At 45.5% G+C, this 24,337-nt stretch overlaps 2 protein-coding genes and 1 pseudogene across 4 annotated transcripts; 2 read left to right on the forward strand and 1 right to left on the reverse strand.

Annotated features, from left to right (window-relative positions):
* Window positions 1-2,548: 2,548 nt before the first annotated feature.
* On the reverse strand, window positions 2,549-5,386 carry LOC145362457 (uncharacterized; annotated as a pseudogene).
* Window positions 5,387-8,531: 3,145 nt separating this feature from the next.
* Window positions 8,532-12,818, forward strand: LOC145362494 (uncharacterized). Its single transcript, XM_080218514.1, has 2 exons — window positions 8,532-8,694; window positions 9,882-12,818. Exon 2 carries the CDS (start codon window positions 9,984-9,986, stop codon window positions 11,412-11,414), a length of 1,431 nt encoding a protein of 476 aa, XP_080074640.1. The 5' UTR covers window positions 8,532-8,694; window positions 9,882-9,983; the 3' UTR covers window positions 11,415-12,818.
* A 583-nt stretch (window positions 12,819-13,401) lies between these two features.
* LOC145362509 (uncharacterized) lies at window positions 13,402-19,801 on the forward strand. Of its 3 annotated transcripts, none has more exons than XM_080218530.1 (2): window positions 13,402-13,495; window positions 18,550-19,801. In XM_080218530.1, exon 2 carries the CDS (start codon window positions 18,632-18,634, stop codon window positions 19,667-19,669), a length of 1,038 nt encoding a protein of 345 aa, XP_080074656.1. In that variant the 5' UTR covers window positions 13,402-13,495; window positions 18,550-18,631; the 3' UTR covers window positions 19,670-19,801. The 3 variants fall into 3 exon arrangements, with proteins under 3 accessions (XP_080074656.1, XP_080074655.1, XP_080074654.1); XM_080218529.1 differs by lacking the exon at window positions 13,402-13,495 and adding an exon at window positions 13,776-13,837; XM_080218528.1 differs by lacking the exon at window positions 13,402-13,495 and adding an exon at window positions 13,784-13,837 and having other exon boundaries at window positions 17,665-19,801.
* The last annotated feature ends 4,536 nt before the right edge of the window (window positions 19,802-24,337 follow it).

Consider the following 24,337-nt stretch of genomic DNA (forward strand, 5'->3'; position numbering starts at 1 on the left):
GTTTGCTGATCTCTCTTGTGGGTTCTCGCTCACTCTATTTTTTCTGTTTTAAATCAATTTCACAGGGAATTGGAAGAGGTGTATTGCAGTTGGGAATTCCATCCAAGCATCACATCAAAATCTGACAGAGTTGTTAGTTTATCATAACCTGAATATTATTGGATTTTGAACATGGAAGGAAAAAAACACCAGTTACAGTGGAAGTGGTTCCGATAGTTTCTTCCTTCAGGTAGTTGCCAGACTTTCAGATTCAGTTTCATTTTTAAGTTCACAAGCAAGGATACAAACTTCTCCAAGAGAAAACTATCAATTACTTGTCACATCGTCACTTTCCTAACTTCCACTAGAATGTCCCAGAGTGAATTATTCAAATTCCCAATCACCGGTGTGAATTTTTTCCATCTTTGATTCCAAATGGGGCTTCCCATTCTCTCTGTTTCAGGAGACCGCGGAAACTTTACTGTCCAGTTAGACTCCCACATAATGGTGTAATTGTGATCACAGACAGTTGTTTCAGTTTGGGGTGGGGGTAACGCTCAGGATCTCCTGTTTTCAGGAACTTTGTCTTAAATGACAACAAATGGGATGAAATAAAATCTTCAAGAGCAGAATCTTTGGATTAAATTGTCACCGTGCTGCCTGATTGTAAAAGGGTGAAGCAAGGGCTCACAAGTATGCACATTTGTGTCAATTTGATTTTCAGATTAAAAATGAACCTATCACATTTCGATCTTATCTGGTCTCAAAAGTTTTTGTTGTCTTTCTTCAAGTGTCTTTCTAAATAACTGTTATAACTCAAGAAAAGAATAAACTAAAAAAGGTACCTCTTCAACCTTCTTAGACAAAAATGTTAAAGAGCGTGGACCCTCTCACAGCTGAAGTTGATTTTCAGGGAACCAAACATTTTTGCACCTTTCCCAATTGTACAAGTAAACTGTGATTCACTTTCAGGTTTACTTTCATTCAGTAATTAGAACATTTCACTTTTCTCAGCACAGGAACTGGCAGCATTTTCGATTCAATACCAATTGTTCACTTCTCTTGTAGCTGGTGTGTGCAGAAGATCACGTTCACTACAGATCTTTCAGCACAGAAACCACACTGTGATTCTGGACACACTCAGTCGGCAAGTAGCTAGACTCTTTTAAAGATGACCCTAGTGAAGGCCTTCCCAGTGATGTTAAGGAGTGAGATGTCCCTGTGGTTGTTGCTGTCTCCTCTGTCACTGTTGTTACTGCATATGGTGAAAATGTTCATGTCACATATCTCCTGTGAACCAGTCTCACACCCAAAAGAGGAGGAGGCTGTGAAGATGTGGCAGTGGATGGGACTTTGTGTTTGATCGGTTCAGCTGGAATTCCATGCTTGCTGGGAGCCTTTCTACTTGCTCTGCAACCAATGGCCTTTTCCAGGTCAAATGATGAGGGTTCCTTGTTGAACTCAACCAAGACAGGAAACTGCAAGAGAATCAAACAGAGACTGCATGGTATCTGTCTCACAGTATAGCTCGGTGGCACAGCGGTTAGCACTGCTGCCTCACAGCGCAGGGACCCAGGTTTGATTCCCGGTTTGGATCACTGGCTGTGCGGAATCTGCATGTTCGCCCTGTGTCTGCATGGGTTTCCTCCGGGTGCGCCGGTTTCCTCCCACAATGTGAAATTCTCTCAGTGCACAGGTGCCGGAATGTGGCATCTTGGGTATTTTCACAGTAACTTCATTGCAGTGTTAACATTTGCCTATTTGTGACAAAAAAAACTTAAAAACTTCAAACCAGCGGGACTTCTGTCAGTGAAAACATCACCGTCTGCCAATTTCAGGGGCCAAATTTCGAGCCGGTAGCACCACTTTCTTAATCCCATCAAACACAGCAGAGATATTCATTATCACAGGCAGTTTGGAATTACTGGTGTAGGATTGTCCTGTGTTTATTAACAGCGTATCTCCGTTTTCAACACTTCTTTCAACTGATGCAGTGTTCCAGCTGTTGGGTTTATATTGTCCATCAGACAGGCTTCATTTTTTGCTTCAATGGCAGGTGTCATCTCTGCTGAATGGATCTCAAACCAGTCTTTGTTGTGGGTCTCACCTTTACCAACATTGCTGCTGCTGTGCCAGAAATGATTGAACTCCCAGTTTCATCAATATCACTGCTTATTCTTAAAGTTTTCATGTAAACTTTTACTGTGCCTATATAGTATTTCACTATTTGTTTAGGATCCTTCATAATTTATTTTCATAACAGACGTGAAGATATCAGTCAGAATTATCAGCAAGGATTAATTAGCATTTTCTAACTGGAGTTGTTAATCAGGAATCATTCACACACTGATTTGCATCAAAGATTAGTTTAGGATTGAGGTAAAGTTCATAATTTTATGTTGAACAGGTTCTTGTTGAGGATTCTTGAATTAAGGAGAAAGATCACAGAAGGTGTTTTCAAAAAGGGATATTACAGCTCCAAAAATCAGTGACATCTCCAGAATATTAAACTCCAGCTATTTATAGGGATGTCAATATCAGCAAAAATTGAACCAATATTGTTAGGCTATCAATCCTGGCTGTGATTAAAAGCAGAATCCAATCCTTGCATTCTATTATGAATTTGTTGGTGTCTCCACAGGCTGGAGGACCTTGTGAATGTCTTTCTACACAAGGAGCAGGTGAAAGGCCTCTCCCCAGAGTGAGTACGTTGGTGAGTAAGAAGGTTGGATGACTGCTTGAAACTCTTTCCATAGGTACTGCAGCTGAATGGATTCTCCTGAGTGTGAATGCGGTGGTGGGACTGGAGGGTGAATAACCGAGCGAATCCCTTCCCACACACCGAGCAGGTGAACGGTCTCTCCCCGGTGTGAAGTCGCTGGTGTCTCACCAGATCGAATGACTGGGAGAATTTCTTCCCACACACGGAGCAGGTGAATGGTCTCTCCCCGGTGTGAGTGCGTTGGTGTGCAGTCAGGGTCGATGACTGTCTGAAATTCTTTCCACAGGAGGTGCAGCTGAATGGTTTCTCCTCAGTGTGAATTCGCTGATGTGTCCAAAGGCCGGATGACCGAGTGAATCTCTCACTGCACACAGAGCAGGTGAACGGCTTCACCCCAGTGTGAATTCGCTGGTGTGTAGCGAGGCTGGATGTGCTGTTGAATCTCTTCCCACAGTAAGTGCAGCTGAAGGGCCTCTCCTCAGTGTGAATTCTCTGGTGTAACATCAGGTAGGTTGTCTTGGTAAATTTCTTCCCACACACAGAACAGACGAATGGCTTCTCCCCCGTGTGACTGCGTCAATGGATTTCCAGCCGGAATAAAGACTTGAATCCTTTACCACAGTCCCCACATTTCCAAGGTTTCTCCATGGTCTGGGTCTCTTCCTGTCTCTCCAGCCTAGAGAGCAGTTGAAACCTCGTCCACATACAGAACACGAGTTTGCTCCCCTCTGCGAATGGTGTGATGTTTTTTCAGGCTGTGTTACTGGTTAAAGTTCTTTCCACAGTCAGTTCATTGGAACACTCTCACTCAGGTGTGTGGATGTGTGTCTTGGTGTTTCTCCAGTTGCACTGATGTTTAAGATCTTTTCCACAGATAAACATATCTCCTTCCACATTGAAAGATTGATGAATAGTTGAATGACTCATACCAAAATGTTGTTTTGAGTTTTGCATCTACAAATCTTTCCCTTGTAAGATCTGTAAAAAAACATTATAAAATTAATCACTGTCAGTCCAGGATAGAAATTCATTTCAAACATTCCTAATTTCTCTGGAACATTCTTTCCTCTCTTGTTCCCCCAAATTTGTAAAGCCCACTCTCCCTCCTCCCTGGGCCGAAATCCAAACCCATCCCACCATCTCTGCCCTCCACTCCCTGTTTCCTCCCTCCCTCCAGTCTGTCTGCCTTCAGCTCTCTTGCTTCTCTGTGCAAAATCAAGAAGATTGTTTTCTCTCCTGGTCACTGGGACCCTCAAGACCCACCCACTCTCTGGTTCACTGTGACTGTTGGCTGCAGAGACCAATCTGTGAGAGGCAGGTTCTGCTTCAAGTGCCACATATTAAGTGGTTCTCAGGTCTGGTTATGGGTTGTTGTTTTCAGTTTGGCTCTTGTTGCTGAGCTGTTGGAATGATCATCCTTTCTCCTGTGAATGTACCCAAGCTGGCAAAGTCACCTCCACTTGATGAAAACCCATATTCTCAGGAGACAATGAATTGTAGATTTTGCATCTAAGATCAATTTAGCATTGAAGTAAAAATTTCAGTCTTATCACAACCAGATTTCTGTTGAGAGTTCTTGAATTCAGCTGAAAGATCACAGATGGTGCTTTAAAAAGGGACACTGTAGCTTTGAACGTTAGTGACACCTACAGACTATTAAACTTCAGCCAGTTATAGGTTGTTAATATCAACAGAAACAAACTTAAACTTGTCCAACAATCAATCCTAGATGTAATGAACATTAGCAGAAACAGCAGAATCCAACCTCTCAGTTACATATGAGGACTAGGCTGCAGGACCGAGTAAATCCCTTCCCACACACAGAGCAAGTAAATGGTCTCTCCCCAGTGTGAACTCGCTGATGTACAAAGAGAGCAGATGAAGACCTGAAACTCTTTCCACAGTCAGAGCAGCTGAATGGATTCTCCTCAGTGTGAATTTGAGGCTGGATGACACAGTGAATCCCTTCCCACACACTGAGCAGGTAAATGGTCTGTCCCCGGTGTGAACTCGCTGGTGTTGTATGAGGGGATATGTTTGCTTGAAACTCTTCCCACAGGAGGTGCAGCTAAATGGCTTCTGCCTGGTGTGAACTCTCTGATGACTCACCATACTGGATGACTGAGTGAATCCCTGTCCACAGATTGAACAGATGAAAGGCTTCTCCCCAGTGTGAATTCGCTGGTGTTCTTCGAGGCTGTGTGAAAATCTGAACCTCTTTTCAAAGGAAGTGCAGTTAAACGGCTTCTCCTCAGAGTGAATTCGCTGGTGTGTCACCAGGTTGGAGGACTTTGTGAATCCCTTCCCACACATGGAACAGGTGAATGGCCTCTCCCCAGTGTGAACGTGATGATGTTGACTGAGGTCTGATGAAGATCTGAAACTTTTTCCACAGTGAGTGCAGCTGAACAGCCTCTCCTCAGTGTTAATGTGCTGGTGTAACGTGAGGCTGGTTGGCTGAGTAAATCCTTTTCCACATACAGAACAGGTGAATGGCTGCTCCCCAGTGTGAATGCGTCAGTCGTTGTCCAACAGGGATGAGTAATTGAATCCTTTCCCACAGTCCTCACATTTCCACGGTTTCTCCAAAGCGTCGGCCCCAGTGTGACTGTGTCTATGATATTCCAGCTGGGATCTATAACTGAATTCCTTCCCACAGTCCTCACATTTCCATGGTCTCTCCATGGTGTCGGTGTCCTTGTGTCTCTCCAGGTTGGATGATTAGTTGATGGCTTGTCCACACTGTGAATGGTGTGATGTTTTATCAGGCTGTGTAACTGGTTAAAGTTCTTTCCACAGTCAGTTCACTGGAACACTCTCACTCAGGTGTGCGTGTGTCTCTTGGTGCTTTTCCAGTAACACTTAAAATATTTTCCCTCGGACAGAACAAAGGAACAATTCTCCTGTAAGCCTCAAAGCTGATGATATTCAGGTCACAATGAACCAAATGACTGTCAGGTGAAGTTTGACAGTAAGTTTGGTTAGGGTTAGCCCTAACCCATCTGCATTCATCCTTTCTAATATCCTGTAAAATGAGTTTACAAAAGTCATCGTCGTCAGTCCAGGATAGAAATTCTGAACAGAGAATTCTAGTTTCCCTGGGACATTTTTTCCTCTCTTGTTCCCCCAAATCTGTAAATCCACATCCCACACTCTCCCTGGTCCCTGGGCTGAAATCTAACCCATCTCACCATTTCTTTCCTCCACTCTCAGTTTCCTCCCTCCCTCTCCTCTGACTGGGTTCAGTTCTCCAGCTCCTGTCTGCAGACTGACAATAAAACCCAATGGCTCTTATTGGGGTGTGCGGGCCTCCAGCGGGTGTTTATAAATCCTCTCCCTCACCTCACAATGCCCCAGGGTGATTGACAGCAGACCCGGACCAATAGGAAGAGGGGGCGGGACTAGAGGACCGACCGAGACAGACTGGTCCTCCAACCAATCAGACTGAATTAGGGGCGGAGCCCTCCTCAGTGCGCATGCGCCTAGCCACACAGTTTCCCGATAAACATGGCGGTGGGGAATCTGGGCCTAACTCCGGGAAAAGTCCGAACTGATTTCCCAGGTTCACAACCCGCACCGGAGCTTTGTATACGGGGCTCGGCGCCGACACGGCGTTATTGAAGCCTCCAGCTCACCCGCCGGCTCCATCCCTCCCTCATTACCCACCCGCCGGTTTCTGATGCGATGAGAATTTTCACCGCCTCAATCCTGAGTTTCCAGTGGCACTGCGCATGCTCCACATCACAATGGCAGTGATTGACAGCAGCTGCGGCCCAATAGGAAGAGGGGGCGGGGCTGTTCCTCCAACCAGAGTGGATGGGGGCGGGGCTGGAAGACCGAGCGGAGCGGTTGGTCCTCCAACCAATCGGAGTGAGTGAGGGGCGGGGCTGAAACCGGGTCTATCTCATTGGCTGAAACTCTGCATCATTGTGAAAGCTGCTTTGTGTCAAACTCCAGCAGAAAAACTGGACCTTTCTGTTTGTAACTTTAAACAGATGAGCAGAAAGAAAGGGATCTGAAAAGCAGCAGACACTTCAGGTTATTCTGGAAGAAGTGAGGCCTGTGTAATGTCGGATTTCACACAGCACAGCTTGTGGTTTCAACCTGGATGATGGATCTGCTAATTGTATCACTCAAATCACTCAATGGGACTCTTAGGAACACAGTAAAAAGTCTGACAACACCAGGTTTTAGTCCAACCTATTTATTTGATAATATACTCACAAGCTTTATCAAATAAATAGGTTGGACTAAAACCTGGTGTTGTCAGACTTTTTACTGTGTTTACGCCAGTCCAACGCCGGCATACCCACATCATGACTCTTAGGAACCACATTGCCTGCTTGGCGGAAACAGTTTGTGCTAAGTTGATGAGAATCAGCACACACAGACACCTAAACACAGATCCACAAACACTCTCACCCTCTGTTACACACACACATCCTCTCCACACATGCACCCACACAGATATATTTCACAATACACAACTCATGTATACACCAGCTCCCACACATACACCCACAAGGGACACTTCCTGTCCTTTCCATGGCCAACAGCAGCCTAATGTTGGGCTAAAGTATTAATGTCAGTAAGAGCCAAAAATGAAAAGAAATTCCAGGAAAAAATGATGTTCCAAAGGTGATAAGCAATTTTGACCATCCAATTCCACCTCTTTCCATGAACCTTAAATCTATACTGAACAATAATTGGTACAGAGGCAACTACAAAACATTAAAGAACAATTTAGTATGGTAATCCACCTAACATGCACATCTTGGAGTATGCTCGTCCCCTGACACTAAGGGGCAATTTACCATGGCCAATAAGCTGGCCAATAAATACACATCTTTGGACTCTGGGAGGAAACCAGAGCACCTAGAGGAAACCCTTGCTGATAATGTGCAAATTCCATACAGACTACGCACATTCTCCTGTGATCTGTTTCCCAACTTCATTGTTGGCCTTTCAGTCCTGATAAAAGCAAAAGAATGATTATAAGCTATTTGTGAATCTGAAACCAAAAGAGAAAGTGTTGGAAAATCTCAGCAGGTTTGGCAGCATCTGTACAGAGAGAAAAGAGCTGACATATCATAGAACCTATGCAGTACAGAGTGAGGCCATTAGGCCCATCGAGTCTGCACCAACAACAATCCCACCCAGACCCTATTCCCGCAACCCCACATATTTACCCCCAATCCCTCTAACATACGCATCCCAAGCTACCAAGGCGGAATTTAACATAGCCAATGCAGCTAACCCACACATCTTTTGGACTGTGGGATGAAACTGGAGTATCTGGAGGAAACCCATGCAGACATGGAGAGAACGTGCAAACTCCACACAGTCAGTGATCCAAGCCAGGAATCAAACCCAGGTGCCTGGCACTGTGAGGTAACAGTGCTAACCACTGTGCCATTTTGAGTCCAGATTACCTTTTGTCAAAGCTAAAAGGCATAGAAAGTGGGAGATATTTATACTGCAGGGTGAGGGAATGAAAGATGAATCATACCCACAGAAACCAGGGGAAAATGTTTATTTGGAATTACGAGTTTTTGGTGCACTGCTCCTTCATTAGGTGAGTCGCTCACCTAACGAAGCAGCAGCGCTCCGAAAGCTGGTGATTCCAAATAAACCTGTTGGACTTTAACCTGGTGTTGTGAGACGTCTTACTGTGTTTACCCCAGTCCAACGCCGGCATCTCCACCTCACCCCAACTCAGGCAGCAGAGGAGTTCCGCGCAGGCGCAGTACAGACCATGTTCTGAGTTTGCGCAGTGGGAGTGCTGGCGGTCGGGAGTTCCTTGTTTCTTGTCCTTGCGGCGGGTCCGAGGGAGAGACCGCCGCAAAGGGAAGGTGGAAAGGCTTCATAAACAACCAGTGAAGGCTGCAAACCTCGAATAAGACGGTTCCAGGCCAGTCCCGAGTTTGTCCTGAGCCGCTCTGCTTCCCGCAGAGACAAACCCGGAAGAAGGACCGCCAGCTTCCCCAGGCAAGGTGCAGCAGTGCGCATGCGCGGTGCTCCCTGCCAGCAGGAGGAGAGAGATTGTCAATGTCTATCCTGGAATGAGAGTGATGGATTTTAAAACTCCTTTTACAGGGAGTTAGGGTTTATTTATTGGTGTCACAAGTATGCTTACATTGACACTGCATTGAAGTTACTGTGAAAACCCCCAGGTCGCCACACTCCAGTGCCTGTTCGGGTGCACTGAGGGAGTTGGAGGGCGAGGATTTGTCAATGAGAATTTTAAGCCAAGCATCACTTCAACATTGATAGAATCTCCAGATTCATTAGGATCTGGATAGTTCACAAAGGAAATTTCCGTTCATCCAATTCTGGATGCCATAAGAGTTAAAGAACAAAGAAAATACAGCACAGGAAAAGACCCTTCGGTTCTCCAAACCTGTGCCGATCATGGTGCCCTAAATTGTCAAAAAGGTACCTTCTGCCCTTACTTCATCCATATCCGTCTACTCCCTCCCCATTCATGTACCCATTCAGATGCCTGTTAAATGTCGCTAATGTCCCTCCTTCCACCACCTCCTCTGGCAGCATGTTCCAGGCATCCACCACTCTCTGCGTGAAAAACTTCCCCTGCATATCCCCCTTAAACTCCCGCCCCCCCCCCCCCCCCCCACCTCACCTTGAACCTGTATCCCCTTGTAATTGACACTTCCACCCTGGGAAAAATCATCTGAATAGCCACCTTGTCTATGCCTTTCAGAATTTTTTCACCTCCATCAGATCTGCCCTCTGCCTCTGTCTTTACAGTGAAAACAATCCTAGTTTGTTCAACCACTCCTCATAGCTGATGTCCTTGAGACCAGGCAACATCCTAGTCAACCTTCAGTCAGGACAGTGTGTGAATACCAGTGATGATGTTCACAGACTCCTGAGACCTCATCTCACCAAGTGATAGAGGTTGAGCATTTGGGAGATTTTAAAGAAGTCTTGGTTGATTGTCGATATGACTCCTGCCTCTTCCATCTTCTCCTTCTCACCCCTTTCCCTGAAGGAAATTTGTTAATCTGTTGAATTTTTTACAACAATCTGGCAGCTTTCATGGTCATGTTTTCCTCCTGTCGGCCCCACAAATTACCAGATTCATTCAGCTCAATTTCACAACCTGTTTTGTGGGTTCTCTCTCTCACTCCCTTTTTTCTGTTTCAAACCAATTTCACAGGATTTCGAGAGGGCTTGCAGTCAGGAGATTCAAACCAAACATCACATCTGGATCTGACAGTTGCATAACTTATCACAGTGTAAATATCAGCAGATTTTGAACATGGCAAGAAAAAGCACCGTTCACACTGGGGAGAAACCGTACACGTGTTCTGTGTGTGGAAGAGGCTTCAGCCAATTATCTTACCTGTCGATACACAATTGCAGTCACACCAAGAAGAAACCGTGGAAATGTGAAGACTGTGGGAAGAGATTCCAATCCCCATCTCACCTGGAAATGCATCGCCGCAGTCACACTGGGGAGAAACCATTCATCTGCTCTGACTGTGGGAAGAGATTCACTCAGTTAACCAACTTGCTAAGACACCAGGAAGTCCACAATGGGAAGAGGCTATTGAGCTCCTCTGAGTGTGGGATGAAACGCCAGCGAGTTCAGACCGGGGAGAAGCCATTCATCTGCTCCGAATGTGGGAAGAGGTTCTCAAGGTCGCCTAACCTGCTGGCACACCAGCGAGTTCATACTGAGGACAGACCTTTTAAATGCCCAGACTGTGGGAAGTGCTTTAAAAGTGCAGGGGAACTCATGTCCCATCAACATATTCACACTGACGAGAGACCTTTCAGGTGCTCTGACTGTGGGAGTGGGTTCAAGTCATCCAATGCCCTAACTAAACACCAGCGCACTCACACTGATGAGAGACCTTTCAGATGCTCTCAGTGTGGCACTGCATTCAGGCAATCGAGTGACCTGTCTGTACACCGGCACACTCACACTGGGGAGAGGCCATTCTCCTGCTCTCAATGTGGGAAGGGATTCACTCACTCATCTAGTCTGCAGAGACACCAGCGAATTCACACTCATGAGAAACCTTACATCTGCTCCAAATGTGGGAAGGGATTCAGTCAGTCCACCAATTTGCTAACACACCAGCAAGTTCACACTACTGAGAGACCATTTAAATGCCCAGAATGTGGGAAGTGCTATAAAAGTTCTGCGAAGCTGCTGTGCCATCAACGTGTCCACACTGATGAGAGCCCATTCAGGTGCTCTCACTGTGGGATTGGGTTCAAGACATCATCTGCCCTCACATCACATCAGCGCACTCACACTGAGGAGAGACCTTTTAAATGCCCAGAATGTGGAAAGAGCTTTAAACGTTCAGGGGAACTGGTATGCCATCAACGAGTTCACACTGAGGAGAGACCTTTTAAATGTCCAGATTGCGGGAAGGGCTTTAAGATTTCCTGCAATCTGGTGTCCCATCGACGCGTTCACACTGGAGAGAGACCGTTCAGGTGCTCTGATTGTGGGACTGCATTCAGAGAATTATGTCATCTCACTGTACACCAGCGCATTCACACTGGGGAGAGGCCGTTCACCTGCTCAGAATGTGGAAAGGGATTTTCTCATTCATTCAACTTGCTGATACACAAGCGAGTTCACACTGGGGAGAGGCCTTACACCTGCTCTGTGTGTGGGAAGGGATTTGCTCATTCATCCAATCTGCTAACACACCAGCGAGTTCACAAGTGAGTGGATTTTGCCATCAATTACATCCAGAAAGGAAGCATATTCATTGGGCTCTGTTTCTGCTGATGTATATTCCATCTCAGGGTGGTACGGTAACAGTTGTTAGTACTGCTGCATCACAGCGCTAGGGATCCAAGTTCAATTCTGGCCCTGGAATGCCGGATGACTGTCTGCGTGTGTTTTCTCCCACAGTCCAAAGATATGTGGGTTAGGTTGATTGGCCATGCTAGGTGGCTCCTCATTGTCAGAGGGATTGGCAGAGCAAATACATGGAGTTACTGGGTGGGAATATTGTCAGTGTATGCTCAATGAGCCAAATGGCCTCCTTCTGCACTTTGGTATTCTAGATTTGTCTTAAACATTGTGAATATTTTTAATATCTCTAATACAAGTCATTTCCTTTTGAAGGGCTCTCCCTCTACCCTGTTTTCTCCATCCTCACCTCCAACAACAAGTGTGAGCAGCTCATGGAAATGCTTTGTCACTAAGATTGAGATAATCCCATCAGCTGTCTCTGCTGCTTTGCTCCATTCCATTAGCCTAATGGGCCAAACTGTCTCTCAACATCCTTCTTGTCTGAGCCCTGAACTCCCACTTTTCTCCATCCAGTCTCACACACACCAGTGGGTTCATACTGCAGAGAGAGGATTTAAATTCTGCAACTGTGACAGGAGCTTTAAAAATGCACTTCACTGATGGTTCACCAGTGCATTCACTCTGGTTCCACTCCACTCATCTGCTCTCAGTGTAGTAAGAGATTCAGGCAATTGTCCATCCTGCAGCAACTGCAGACAGTTCACACCAGGAAGAGGTCATTCACCTGCTCCATGTATTGAAAGCAATTCACTGATTCATTCATTTTGTTAATTCACCAGTGAGTTCACACTGATGGAATATATTTTAAATGTCTGGATTGTGGAAAATGTTTTAAAATTTCTGTGGATCTGATGAGCTAGCAGCAGGTTCACACTGACAGCAAACCATCCAGAGTCTCTCACTGTGGAACTGGGTTCAGCTGGTCATGTGAACTGAGTGTTCACCAGTGCACTCACTCTGTGTGAGGCCATTCACCTGCTCCAGTTTGGGAAGAGATTCACTCAGTCATCGCACCTCAATACACATCAACTTGTTCGCACTGATAAGGAATCTTTTCAAAGTTCTGACTGTGAGCAGAGATTTAAATGGAAAATGTATCTGCTGATACACAGATACATTCAAAGACTATTCACCTGCTCCATGTGTGAGGAGAGAGTCACTCAGTTATCTTACCTTCTAACACAGCAGAGTGTTCCTAAGTGACTACAGGGGCCGGATTCTGTTGTTATTCCTTCTGTGAATCACATTCAGCACTGAACTATGTTCGTTCTGATATTTGAAATTTGTTTCTAATTATGTTAATAATCTCTGTAACTGGACTGAAGTTGAGTATTCTAAATAAATGTGAAATAAAACAGATTTGTTTGAATACATTATTGCAGATGTTTGTCTTTCCCAGCTGAGTGTTTAACATTGACTGGCTGGAGCTCAGAAAGGGCAATATGGGGGAGGATCATACAGCAGGAACAGAACTTCAGTCTGTTCCTGCTGTAGGGTCACACTGAGAGGGACAAACAACACTTTGGTCTTTCTCATCTCTCTGACAGCAAAGTGGGTTAATCCTGAGGTGTGTCAGAAATATGTCCCAGCTGCTCTCTTCCATTGTCCAGAGCTCCTAGACATGGAACAGAAGGCTCTTTTAAAACTATATTTAGAGTCAGGATGAATAATTGTGAAAGAAAATCAAAATACTACATATGCTGGAAATCTGAAATAAAAACAAAGCTAGAAAAACTCAGCAGGTCTGGCAGCACTTCTGCAGAAACAGAGCTAATGTTTTGGAACTGAAGAAGAGTCATATTGGACTGGAAACATTGACTCTGTTTCTGTTTTTACAGATACTGTCACAGCTGCAGAGAGTTTGCAACAATTCCGGCTTTTGAACAAACGTGAAGGCTGTCAAATCAAAGATTAGTGTAAAACTACGACCTGCTCCTGACTGAAAGTGAAACAGCAGGTTTAAATTTCCAGACTGATAAATGATTGTGGTAATTACACTATGCACACTATTTCGAGGAAGGTGTTAACTAATTTAAAATAAGCCTGTTTAAATATATTTTCATAGAAAATAGGAGCAGGAGTAAGCCATTCTCGGCCAGTCATTTTGATCATGGACCAGGGAAGATGTATTTATATTTGATAATATCAAGTGGCAATGGCGGTGCTATTACCCAGCGTGCACCGAGAGAGTGACTACACCCTATCTTGAATACAGGCGATCATTGCGCAGGCTCAGTGCCGCTCTGGCTGGAGCATGCGCAGTGCAGTGTAGGCCGTGATCGGATGGGATGGTGTTGGAGCAGCAGGGAGAGCAGAAACTGGAGATAGCGGTGAGTGAGATTAAGTGGAGCCTGAGGATCAAAAGGGAGGACTCATAACACCCGGTGTAGGAAGCAAAGCTTTCATAAACATCGGATATGAGCTTCAAACCACAAATAAGACGCCCGAGGCCCTGCTTGACCGATTTTGTAGCCTCCATCTTTAGAGAACAATGGGCAGCGTGGCCGCCATATTTATTGGAGGCAATGGACAGCAGGGCGGTGGCCATCTTTATAGGGGGCAATAAGCAACAGGGCGCATGTGCAACACCACCTCTATAAGAGGCAATGGGCATTGATTCCAGAAGTTAGTTCCTGGCCTCCAGAATCGGTCTCTTTTCCATTAAGGCACAGAAACATTGAATTATTACACTACAGAAAATGACTAACCCGTCATGCATGTGCTGGTTCTCTACAAGGGAAATCAGTTCATAAGAACATAAGAAATAGGAGCAGGAGTAGGCCATCTGGCCCTTCGAGCCTGCCCCGCCATTCAATAAGATCATGGCTGATCTGTCGTGGCTCAGTTCCACTTTCCGGCCCTCTCCCCATAACCCTTAATCCCCTCTCTTATCAAAAACCCATCAACCCGCTTCTTGAAAATATTTAGTGAGGCAGCCTCCACCACTTCAACGGGTAGAGAATTCCAGAGATTCATCCCACTACTCTGTCTTTTCACTAACAAAACCAACAGAAAATATTTCCCATCCCAATTACCTGTGGAGAAAATTGTGATCAATTGCAGTCCATGTCGTGGAGGTGCTCCCCGTTAGGTCAGGAGTTACAAGCTATTCACCCAGTGATGATGAAGGGACGGTGTTACATCTCTGCATACATCTCTGTGGCATGGTAGCACAGTGGTTAGCACTGCTGCTCCCGGGACCCAGATTCGATTCCCGGCGCGGGTCGCTGTGTGTGTGGAGTTTGCACATTCTACTTGTGTCTGCGTGGGTTTCATCTGGGTGCTCTAATTTCCTCCCACAGTCCAAAGATGTGCGGGTTAGGTTGATTGGCCATGGTAAAAAAATTGCCTTAGCGTCCTCAGATGCATAGGTTAGAGGGATTAATGGGTAAAATATGTGGGGGTAGGCCCTGGGTGGGATTGTGGTCGGTGCAGACTCAATGGGCCGAATAGCCTCTTTCTGCACTGTAGGGTTCTATGATTCTATGATCTCTGAATCAATAATTACAATATGTATTTATACAGCATCTTACATGTACTGAAACATTCTGAGGTGTTTCTCAGATGTGTTATAAAGCAACATTTGACACAGAGTCATGTGAGCAGACATGAGGGTGGATGGTTAAAGGCTTGGTTAAAGAGGTAATTTTAATGAGTATCTTAAAGAGGCGGGTAGGATGATATAGAGGGGGAGCAGTTTAAGGGGAAATTCGAAAGATTGTGGCCTTGGTAACTGGGAGTGCGTATACGTGAGATAGAGTGTTTAAAACTGTGAATGTTGAGGAAGCTGGAATGAAAGGAATGCAGAGATACTGGAGGGTTGTGAGCCAAGAGGAGATTACAGAGGTAGGGAGGGGCAAAACCATGGAGGGATTTGAGAACAAGGATGAGTAATTTAAAATGTTGATTCGTAAACAGGAGCCTTTGTAGCACAGGGGTGATGGGTGAACAAGATTTGGAATGAGTAAACACGTGGGCAGCAGAATTGTGATGACCTGAAGTTAATGGACAGGTTGAGTGAGGAAGACAGGCCAGGGGTGTGTTAGAATTATTAAGTCTAATGCTAACAAGCACTCAGATCCTGCATGGACCAGCTGGAGGGGGTATTCACAGACATCATCAACATCTCTTCACAACAATCTGAGGTCTGCCTGCTTCAAGATGGCGACCATCATCCCAGTACCAAAGAAAAGCCAAGCAGTGTGCCTTAATGACTATCGTCTGATGGGTCTAACATCCATCTTTATGAAGTGCTTCAAAAGGTTAGTCATGGCACGAATCAATTCCAGCCTCTCAGACTGCCTGGATCCAATACAGTTCACGTACTGCCTCAACAAGTCCACAGCAGACACTAATTCCCTGGCCCTGCACTCAACCCTGGAACATCTAGATTACAAAGACAGATATGTCAGACTCCTATTTATTGACTACAGCTCAGCCTTCAACATCATTATTCCCACAAAACTCATCTCCAAACTGCATGGCCTGGGCTCGGTTCCTCCCTCTGCGACTGGATGCTGAACTTTCTAACCCACAGACCACAATCAATAAGGATAGGCAACTACACCTCCTCCTCGATCATCCTCAAAACCGATGCTCCACAAGGTTATGTTCTCAGCCCTTACTATACACGTTATACACATATGACTGTGTGGCCAAATTTCCCTCCAACTCGATTTTCAAGTTTGCTGGTGACACCACCGTAGTGGGTTGGATCTCCAGCAATGATGAGACAGAGTACAGGAATGAGACAGAGAATCTGGTGAACTGGTGCGGCAACAATAATCTCTCCCTTAAAGTAAACAAAATTAAGGAAATTGTCATTGACTAAAGGAAACATAGTGGAGAACATGCCCTGTCTACAACAACGGGGAAGAAATAGAAATGGTTGAACATTTCAAGTTTTTAGGAGTCCAAATAATTAACAACTTGTCCTGGTCCCCCCAAGCCAACACTGTAGTTAAGAAAGCCCACCAATGCCTCTACTTTCTCAGAAGACTATGGAAAATCTCATAGGATCCAGGGTGAGGTAGCTAAATGCATACAAAATTGACTTGGTGACAGAAGCCAGATGGTGGTTGGAGAGGGTTGTTTTTCAAACTGGAGACCGGTGACCAGCAGAGTGTCTCAGGGATCGGTGCTGTGTCCACTGTTATCTGTCATTTATATTAATGATTTGGATGAGAATATAGGAGGCATGGTTTGTAAGTTTGCAGATGACACCAAGATTGGTGGCGTAGTAGACAGGGAAGAAGGTTATCTTGGATTGCAACAGGATCTTGATCAATTGGGCCAGTGAGCCGATGAATGACAGATAGAGTTTAATTCAGATAACTGCAAGGTGTTGCATTTTGGGAGATTGAACCGGGACAGGACTTACCCAGTTAATGGTAGGCCACTGGAGAGAGTTACAGGACAAAGAGATCTAGGAGTACAGGTTCATAGCTCATTGAGAGTGGAGTCACAGGTGGCCAGAGAGTGAAGAAGGCATTCAGCATGCTTGGTTTCATTGGTCAGCATATTGAATACAGGAGTTGTTGAAATTGTATAAGACATTGGTAAGGCCACTTGGAATACTGTGTTCAGTTCTGGTCACCCTATTATAGAAAGGATATTATTAAACTAGAAAGAGTGCAGAAGAGATTTACTAGGATGCTACCGGGACTTGATGGTTTGAGTTATAAAGAGAGGCTGGACAGACTGGGACTTTTTTTTATCTGGCGCGTTAGAGGCTGAGGGGTGATCTTATAGAGGTCTATAAAACAACAAGAAGCATAGATCAGCTCGATAGTCAATATCTTTTCCCAAAGGTAGGGGAGTCTAAAACTAGAGGGTATCGGTTTAAGGTGAGAGGGGAGAGATACAAAAGGATCCAGAGGGGTAATTATTTCACACAGAGGGTGGTGAGTGTCTGGGACAAGCTGCCAGACATAGTAGTAGAGGTGGGTACAATTTTGGCTTTTAAAATAAGTTTAGACAGTTACATGGGTAAGATGGGTATAGAGGGATAGGGGCCAAATGCAAGCAATTGGAACGAGCTTAGGTGTTTAAAAAATGGCAGTATGGCAAGTTGGGCCGAAGGGCCTGTTTCCATGCTGTAAACCTGTATGACTATGAAATTTGGCATGTTAGCTGTGACTTTCACCAACTTTTACAGATGCACCATAGAAAGCATTTGCATCAGCTTGGTATGGCTCCTGCTCTGCCTAAGACTGCAAAGAACTACAGAAGGTTGTGAATGTAGCCCAATCCATCACACAAACCAGCCTGCCATCCATTGACCCTGTCTACACTTCCTGTTGCCTTGCTAAAGCAGCCAGCATAATTAAAGACTCCAAGCACCTCGGATATTCTCTCTTCCACTTTCTTCCGTCGGGAAAAAGATACAAAAATCTGAGGTCACATCCCAACCGACTCAAGGATAGCTTCTTCCCTGCTGCTGTCAGACTTTTGAATGGACCAACGTTGCATTAAGTTGATCTTTCTCTAAACCCTAGCTATGACTCTAGCACTACAATCTCCTTTCCTTCTCTATGAATGGTATGCTTTGTCTGTATAGCATGCAGGAAACAATACTTTTCACTGTATACTAATACATGTGACAATAATAAATCAAATCGAAACAAAGGAATGAGTGACAGTTTTAGCAGCAGATGAACAGAGTAGACTGGAGTTGGGTGATGTTACTGAGGTGGAATGGGTCGTGGTAATGATACGGATTTGTGGTCAGATTCTCAGGTTGGGTGAAATATTTTGCTGTGGTTGTGAACAGTCTGGCTCAGTCTCAGACAATTTCCGAGGAAGGGGATGGAGTCCAATGGGTAGAATTTGTAGCAGAGAGTGGAGACAATAACAATAGTTTTCCCAGGATTAAAATGGAGGAAAATTCTAGCCCAGAGCTGGAGAGATCTTTCAGGGAATCAAAGGATTCGGGGAGGGGTGGGAAATTGGTGCTAAAACCAGCTTAATTTCACAACCTGCCTTTCTGTTTTTTGTGAGTTCTCTCTCACTCCATTTTTTGTGTTTTAAATCAATTTCACAGGGCATTAGAAGGGGAAGATTTGCAGTCAGGGAAACTGAAACCAAACATCACATCAGGATCTGAATATCATTGGGTTTTTACCATGCAAGAAAACAGCAATGTTCACAGTGTAGATAAACCGTGGAAGTCTGGGGACTGTGAGCAGGGATTCAGATCCCCGTCTGAGCTGGAAACTCATCAGCCCTGTCACACTGGGGAGAGGCCGTTCACCTGCCCTGAGTGTGGGAAGGGGTTCACTTGGTCATCCAACCTGTTGAGGCACCAGCATGTTCATAATGGGCAGAAGCCATTCATCTGCCCCGAGTGTGGGAAGGGATTCACTCGATCATCTGGGCTGCAACAACACCACCGAGTTCACACCGGGGAGAGGCCGTTCACCTGCTCCAAGTGTGGGAAGGGATTTACTGATTCATCCACTCTGCTGAAACATCAGCAAGTTCACACTGATGAGAGACCATTCAAATGCCCGAACTGTGGGAAGTGCTATAAAAGTTCTCTGAACCTAATCCGACATCAGCTTGTTCACACTGATGAAAGACCCTTCAGATGCTCTCACTGCGAGACAGGGTTCAGACAATCATCTGAACTCGCTGCACATCAGCGAATTCACACTGGGGAGAAGCCATTCATCTGTTTCAAATGTGGGAAGAGATTCACTCGATCATCAGGGCTTCTACAACATCATCGAGTTCACACAGGGGAGAGAACATTCACCTGCTCCAAATGTGGGAAGGGATTCAGTGATTCGTCCACTCTGCTGAAACACCAGCAAGTTCACACTGACGAGAGACCTTTCAAATGTGCTGACTGTGAGAAATGCTACAAAGGTTCTGCGGACCTGATGCGCCATCAGCTTGTTCACACTGACGAGAGACCGTTCAGGTGCTCTCACTGCGGGACTGGGTTTAGACAATTATGTCAACTGACTGCACACCAGCGGGTTCACACTGGGGAGAAGCCATTCGTTTGTTTGCAGTGTGAGAAAGGATTTACTCAGTCAGCCACCCTGCAGAGACACCAGCGAATTCACACTGGGGAGAGACCATTCATCTGCTTCGTGTGTGGGAAGAGATTCACTCGCTCATCCACCCTGATGAGTCACCAGCGAGTTCACAAATAACCAGTGACTGGATTTTACTATAAATCACATCCAGGAATGAATTATGTTCATTGACGTCCATTTCTACTGATATGTCAAGAAAATCTGAGAAATTAAAATATTTTCTGTGCGTACATTCTGATTTTTTTTAAACTGGTGAAGTGGGTGATAATTAGAAAAGGAGACGGAATGGCTGTGTGAATTTAAACTGTGAGGATGTTTTATGCATTCATGGGACATGGGCGTCACTGCACAGCCAGCATTTATTGCCATCCCTAGTAACCATTGAACTGAGCAGCTTACTAGGCCATTTCAGAGGGGAGTTGACAGTCGATCACATTACTATGGCTCCAGAGTCACATGTAGGCCAGATAGGTAAGGACAGCAGATTTTTTTCCCCCGAAAGGACATTCATGGGGTGTCACAGTGGTTAGCACTGTTGCCTCACAGCGCCAGGGACCTGGGTTCAATTCCTGGCATGGGTCACTGTCTGTGTGGAGTTTGCATGTACTCTGCGTGGGTTTCCTCAGGTAGTCCAGTTTCCTCTCAGTCTGAAAGACATGCTGGTGAGGTGCATTGACTCAAACAAATGCTGGAGTGTGGCGGCCAGGGGAATTTCACAGTGACTTCACTGCACTGTTAACGTAAGCCTACTTGTGACTAATAAACAAACTTTACTTTTTACGTTACTGAACCAAATGTTTTTTTTTCTGACAATTGACAATGGTTTCATGGTCAGCAGTAGATTCTTAATTCTGATTTTTTTTATTGAATTCAATTATTTTTATTGAATTAGATGTACGAGGCAAGTTTTTTTTTAAACAGTGGGTAGTAGATGCCTGGAACTCAATGCCGGGAGTTAGTGGAAGCAGATATGACAGTGACTTAAGGGGCGCCTGGACAAATGCATGAATAAGATGGGAAGAGAGGGATATGGTCCACAAAGGGGTTTTTAGTTCAGACAGGCAGCATGGTCAGTACAGGCTTGGAGGGCCAAAGGGCCTGTTCCTGTGCTGTAATTTTCTTTTTTCTTGTTCTTTGTTCAAATTACACCACTTGGTATGGTGGGATTTGAACCCAGTCCCCAGAACATTAGCTGAGGCTAGAGATAATAGCACTGGGCCATCACCTCCCATCTGGAACAAAACTCTTTTCATCACTAAGGCTCCGCTGTGATGTAATAGTCTCTATGACATCATCGCAGCAGAACTGGATGACATCATCAGCGTCCATTGTTTCTGAATGATCCACATCAATAACAGGAAATAAGAACAAAGAACAACCCAGCACGGGAAACAGGCCCTTCGGCCCAACGAGCCCGTGCCGCCGCATCACCCTACACCTATTTTACCCTGCATGTCTACGAATGGGACCCTACTCAGTCAGATTCAGGGAAGAAATAGTGTCAATTTGGTGGAAACCGATTAGCCTAAGAGCACATCTTTGGGGTGTGGGAGGAAACCGGAGCGCCCGGAGGAAACCCACGCAACCACAGGGAGAATGCACAAACTCCCACAGACACAGGCCCAAATCCATGTATCTGCACAGCTAGCAGTGCTAGTCACTGAGCTGTTGTGGCGCCCGTCTATCGGTCCAGGATCAAGCACACACACCGACATGAAGTACTAGGCCACTCCTGGACTTCCAAGAGCAGCCCACGCACGACCCGCCGTGTGCATGCCCCTCGCTTGACACGAGGTGGACCTCCACCTGTGGAATAAAGACAAAAAATATTAATCATACAGCCTGCCCTTCCGGTGTCTCCCGAGGTTTAACCCTATTTAATAGCCCCTACCATATCCCTCCATTCTTGTTTCACTCATGTGCCTATCTAACTGCATCTTAAACGAGTCCAACGTTCCTGCCTCCACCACCCTACTCGGTAGCGCATTCCAGACCCCCACAACTCTCTGCGTAAAGAACCTTCCTCTTACCTCCAAATTATACCTCCCCCCCCTCACCCTTAAGTGATGACCTCTCGTGTTCGTACCCAGTCTAGGGAGCAGTCTCTCACTATTAACTCTATCTATTCCCTTCAGTATCTTATATACCTCTATCATGTCCCCTCTCAATCTCCGTCTTTCCAAGGAGAATAGCCCCAGTCTCTTCAATCTCTCCTCATAACCCAGTCCCCCCATGCCAGGCAACATCCTGGTAAACCTCCTCTGCACCCTTTCCAGAGACTCCACGTCCTTCCGGTAATAAGGTGACCAGAACTGGACGCAGTACTCCAAATGCGGTCTAACCAATGTTCTGTATAACTGAAGCATTAGACGGCAGCTTTTATACTCTAAGCCCCTTCCTATAAAGGCTAACATCCCATAAGCCTTCCTAACAACGTTCTCCACTTGTGACGCAACCTTCATGGATTTGTGAACCTGCACTCCCAGGTCCCTCTGTACGTCTATACTCCTAATCGGCCTACCTTTTATCACATAGCTCCTCTCTGCATTATTCCGTCCAAAATGCATCACCTCGCATTTGTCAGGATTAAATGCCATCTGCCACCTATCTGCCCACTGCACCAACCTATCTATATCCTGTTGTATCATCTGACAATCCAGTTCCGTACCCGCCAACCCTGCCATCTTGGTGTCATCAGCAAACTTGCTGATCACACCACCTATGCCCTCTTCTAAGTCATTTATGTAGACTACAAAGAGGAGAGGTCCCAGTACCGAGCCCTGCGGCACACCACTGGTCACTGGCCTCCAGCCCGACAAGGTACCCTCCACAACTACCCTCTGTCTCCTATTTCCCAGCCAGTTCTCAATCCACCAAGCTACCTGGCCTCGTATCCCATGCGCCTTAACCTTTTCTACCAGCCTACCGTGAGGGACTTTGTCAAACGCCTTACTGAAATCCATATAGATGACATCAACGGCTCTCCCATCGTCAACCGTTTTTGTCACCTCCTCAAAGAATTCCACCAGATTCGTAAGGCAAGACCTCCCTCTAACAAAGCCATGTTGCGTATCCCTAATCAGATCGCAACGCTCCAAATGCTCATACATCCTACCCCTAAGTATTTTTTCCATTAATTTCCCTACCACCGACGTCAAACTCACCGGCCTATAATTCCCAGGGTTATCCCTACTACCTTTTTTGAACAACGGGACCACATTTGCTACCCTCCAGTCTTCTGGGACCTCACCTGTGTCCAAAGAAGAGACAAAGATGTGCGCCAGAGGCCCAGCAATTTCATCTTTCGCCTCCCTAAGCAGCCTGGGATAAATACCATCAGGCCCCGGAGCTTTATCCGTCCTTACGCTACCTAAAAGCCCTAGCACTTCCTCTCTCGTAATAACTATATCCTGCAACTGAACCTCCACTCCCTCCAAGAGACCGCACGATTCCGAACCCCTCTCCTTCGTGAATACCGACGCAAAGTATTCATTCAGGAGCTCCCCCATTCCCTCCGACTCAATACACAACTCTCCACTCTTGTCCCTAAGAGGACCAATTTTCCCTCTAAATACTCATCAAGCTGAGCACATTATCTAGGCTGACACTCCAGTCTGACATTGAGGGATTGCTTCACTCCGACACACACACTGTCCTTCACATGGAGCTTGTGCAGTTCTGGCCACAACTTTCCAATCTTCCTTACAGAGTAATGGTGACAAAGGGTTGTGAGAGATTGTAAATGTTACATCCCTATTCAAAAACACAGCAATTACAGAACAATCAGCTTAACATCAGCAGTAAGGAAAAGCTAATAATCTGAGACACAATCAACTGACATTTGAAAAAGTATGGATTATAATTTCCAGTATGTTTTGTTTTTAAATACTGAAAAGTTCCCTGGATCTCAAGGCTTGGACAGATACTCTGAAAGGTATAGGGAGCTGGGACTTGTCCATGATAGGAAACAATACTTTTCACTGTATGCTAATACATGTCACAATAACAAATCAAATGTTAAAAAAATGAGTGTAACTGAAAGTCTGAAATAATCTAGAGTTAGAAAGGAGAAAAGAATGGGACATCAATTAATCTCTTATCCTGGAGAAATCAAGAGTTTGACACACCATGTGTTTGAAACAAAGCTGATTTATTTAACAGACATCAGGATATGAAACTCCCGCCCAGATACAGAGATTATTATCAGAAGAAATAAACGTAAATTGTCTGAATGAAGATGGTCGAGAGGAGATTGATCGAGGTATTCAAGATCCTGAGGAGTTGGGCAGGTGAAATAGTGAGAAAATATTCCCACCAAGAGAACATCAAGAACCAGAGGACACAGACCTACGTTAATGGGGAAAACAGAGTCAAAGTGATGTGAGAAAAATTATTTTCACCGAGAGGGTGGTTGGAATCTGGAATAAACTTCCTGTGAGGGCAGTGGAGGCAAGTTTGATCAAGATACTCAAAAGAGAATTGGATTATCTGAAAAGAAAGAATGTGCAAGGTTACAGGGGTTATGGCAGGGGGGCGGAATTAGACTCTTTTCATTCACAGGTTTTAAGTCGGTCCACCTCGTGTCCAACGAGGGGCGTACATGCGATGGGTCGTACTGTGGCTGCTCTTGGTTGTTCGAGATTGGCCTAGTGCTTTTTGATAAGCGAGGGGATTAAGGGTTATGGGGAGAGGGCGGGAATGTGGAACTGAGCCACGACAGATCAGCCATGATCTTACTGAATGGCGGGGCAGGCTCGAAGGGCCAGATGGCCTACTCCTGCTCCT

This window comes from Carcharhinus amblyrhynchos, unplaced genomic scaffold, assembly GCF_965287045.1.
Source record: "Carcharhinus amblyrhynchos unplaced genomic scaffold, sCarAmb.v2.hapA scaffold_38, whole genome shotgun sequence".
NCBI classification, from domain to species: Eukaryota; Metazoa; Chordata; class Chondrichthyes; order Carcharhiniformes; family Carcharhinidae; genus Carcharhinus; species Carcharhinus amblyrhynchos.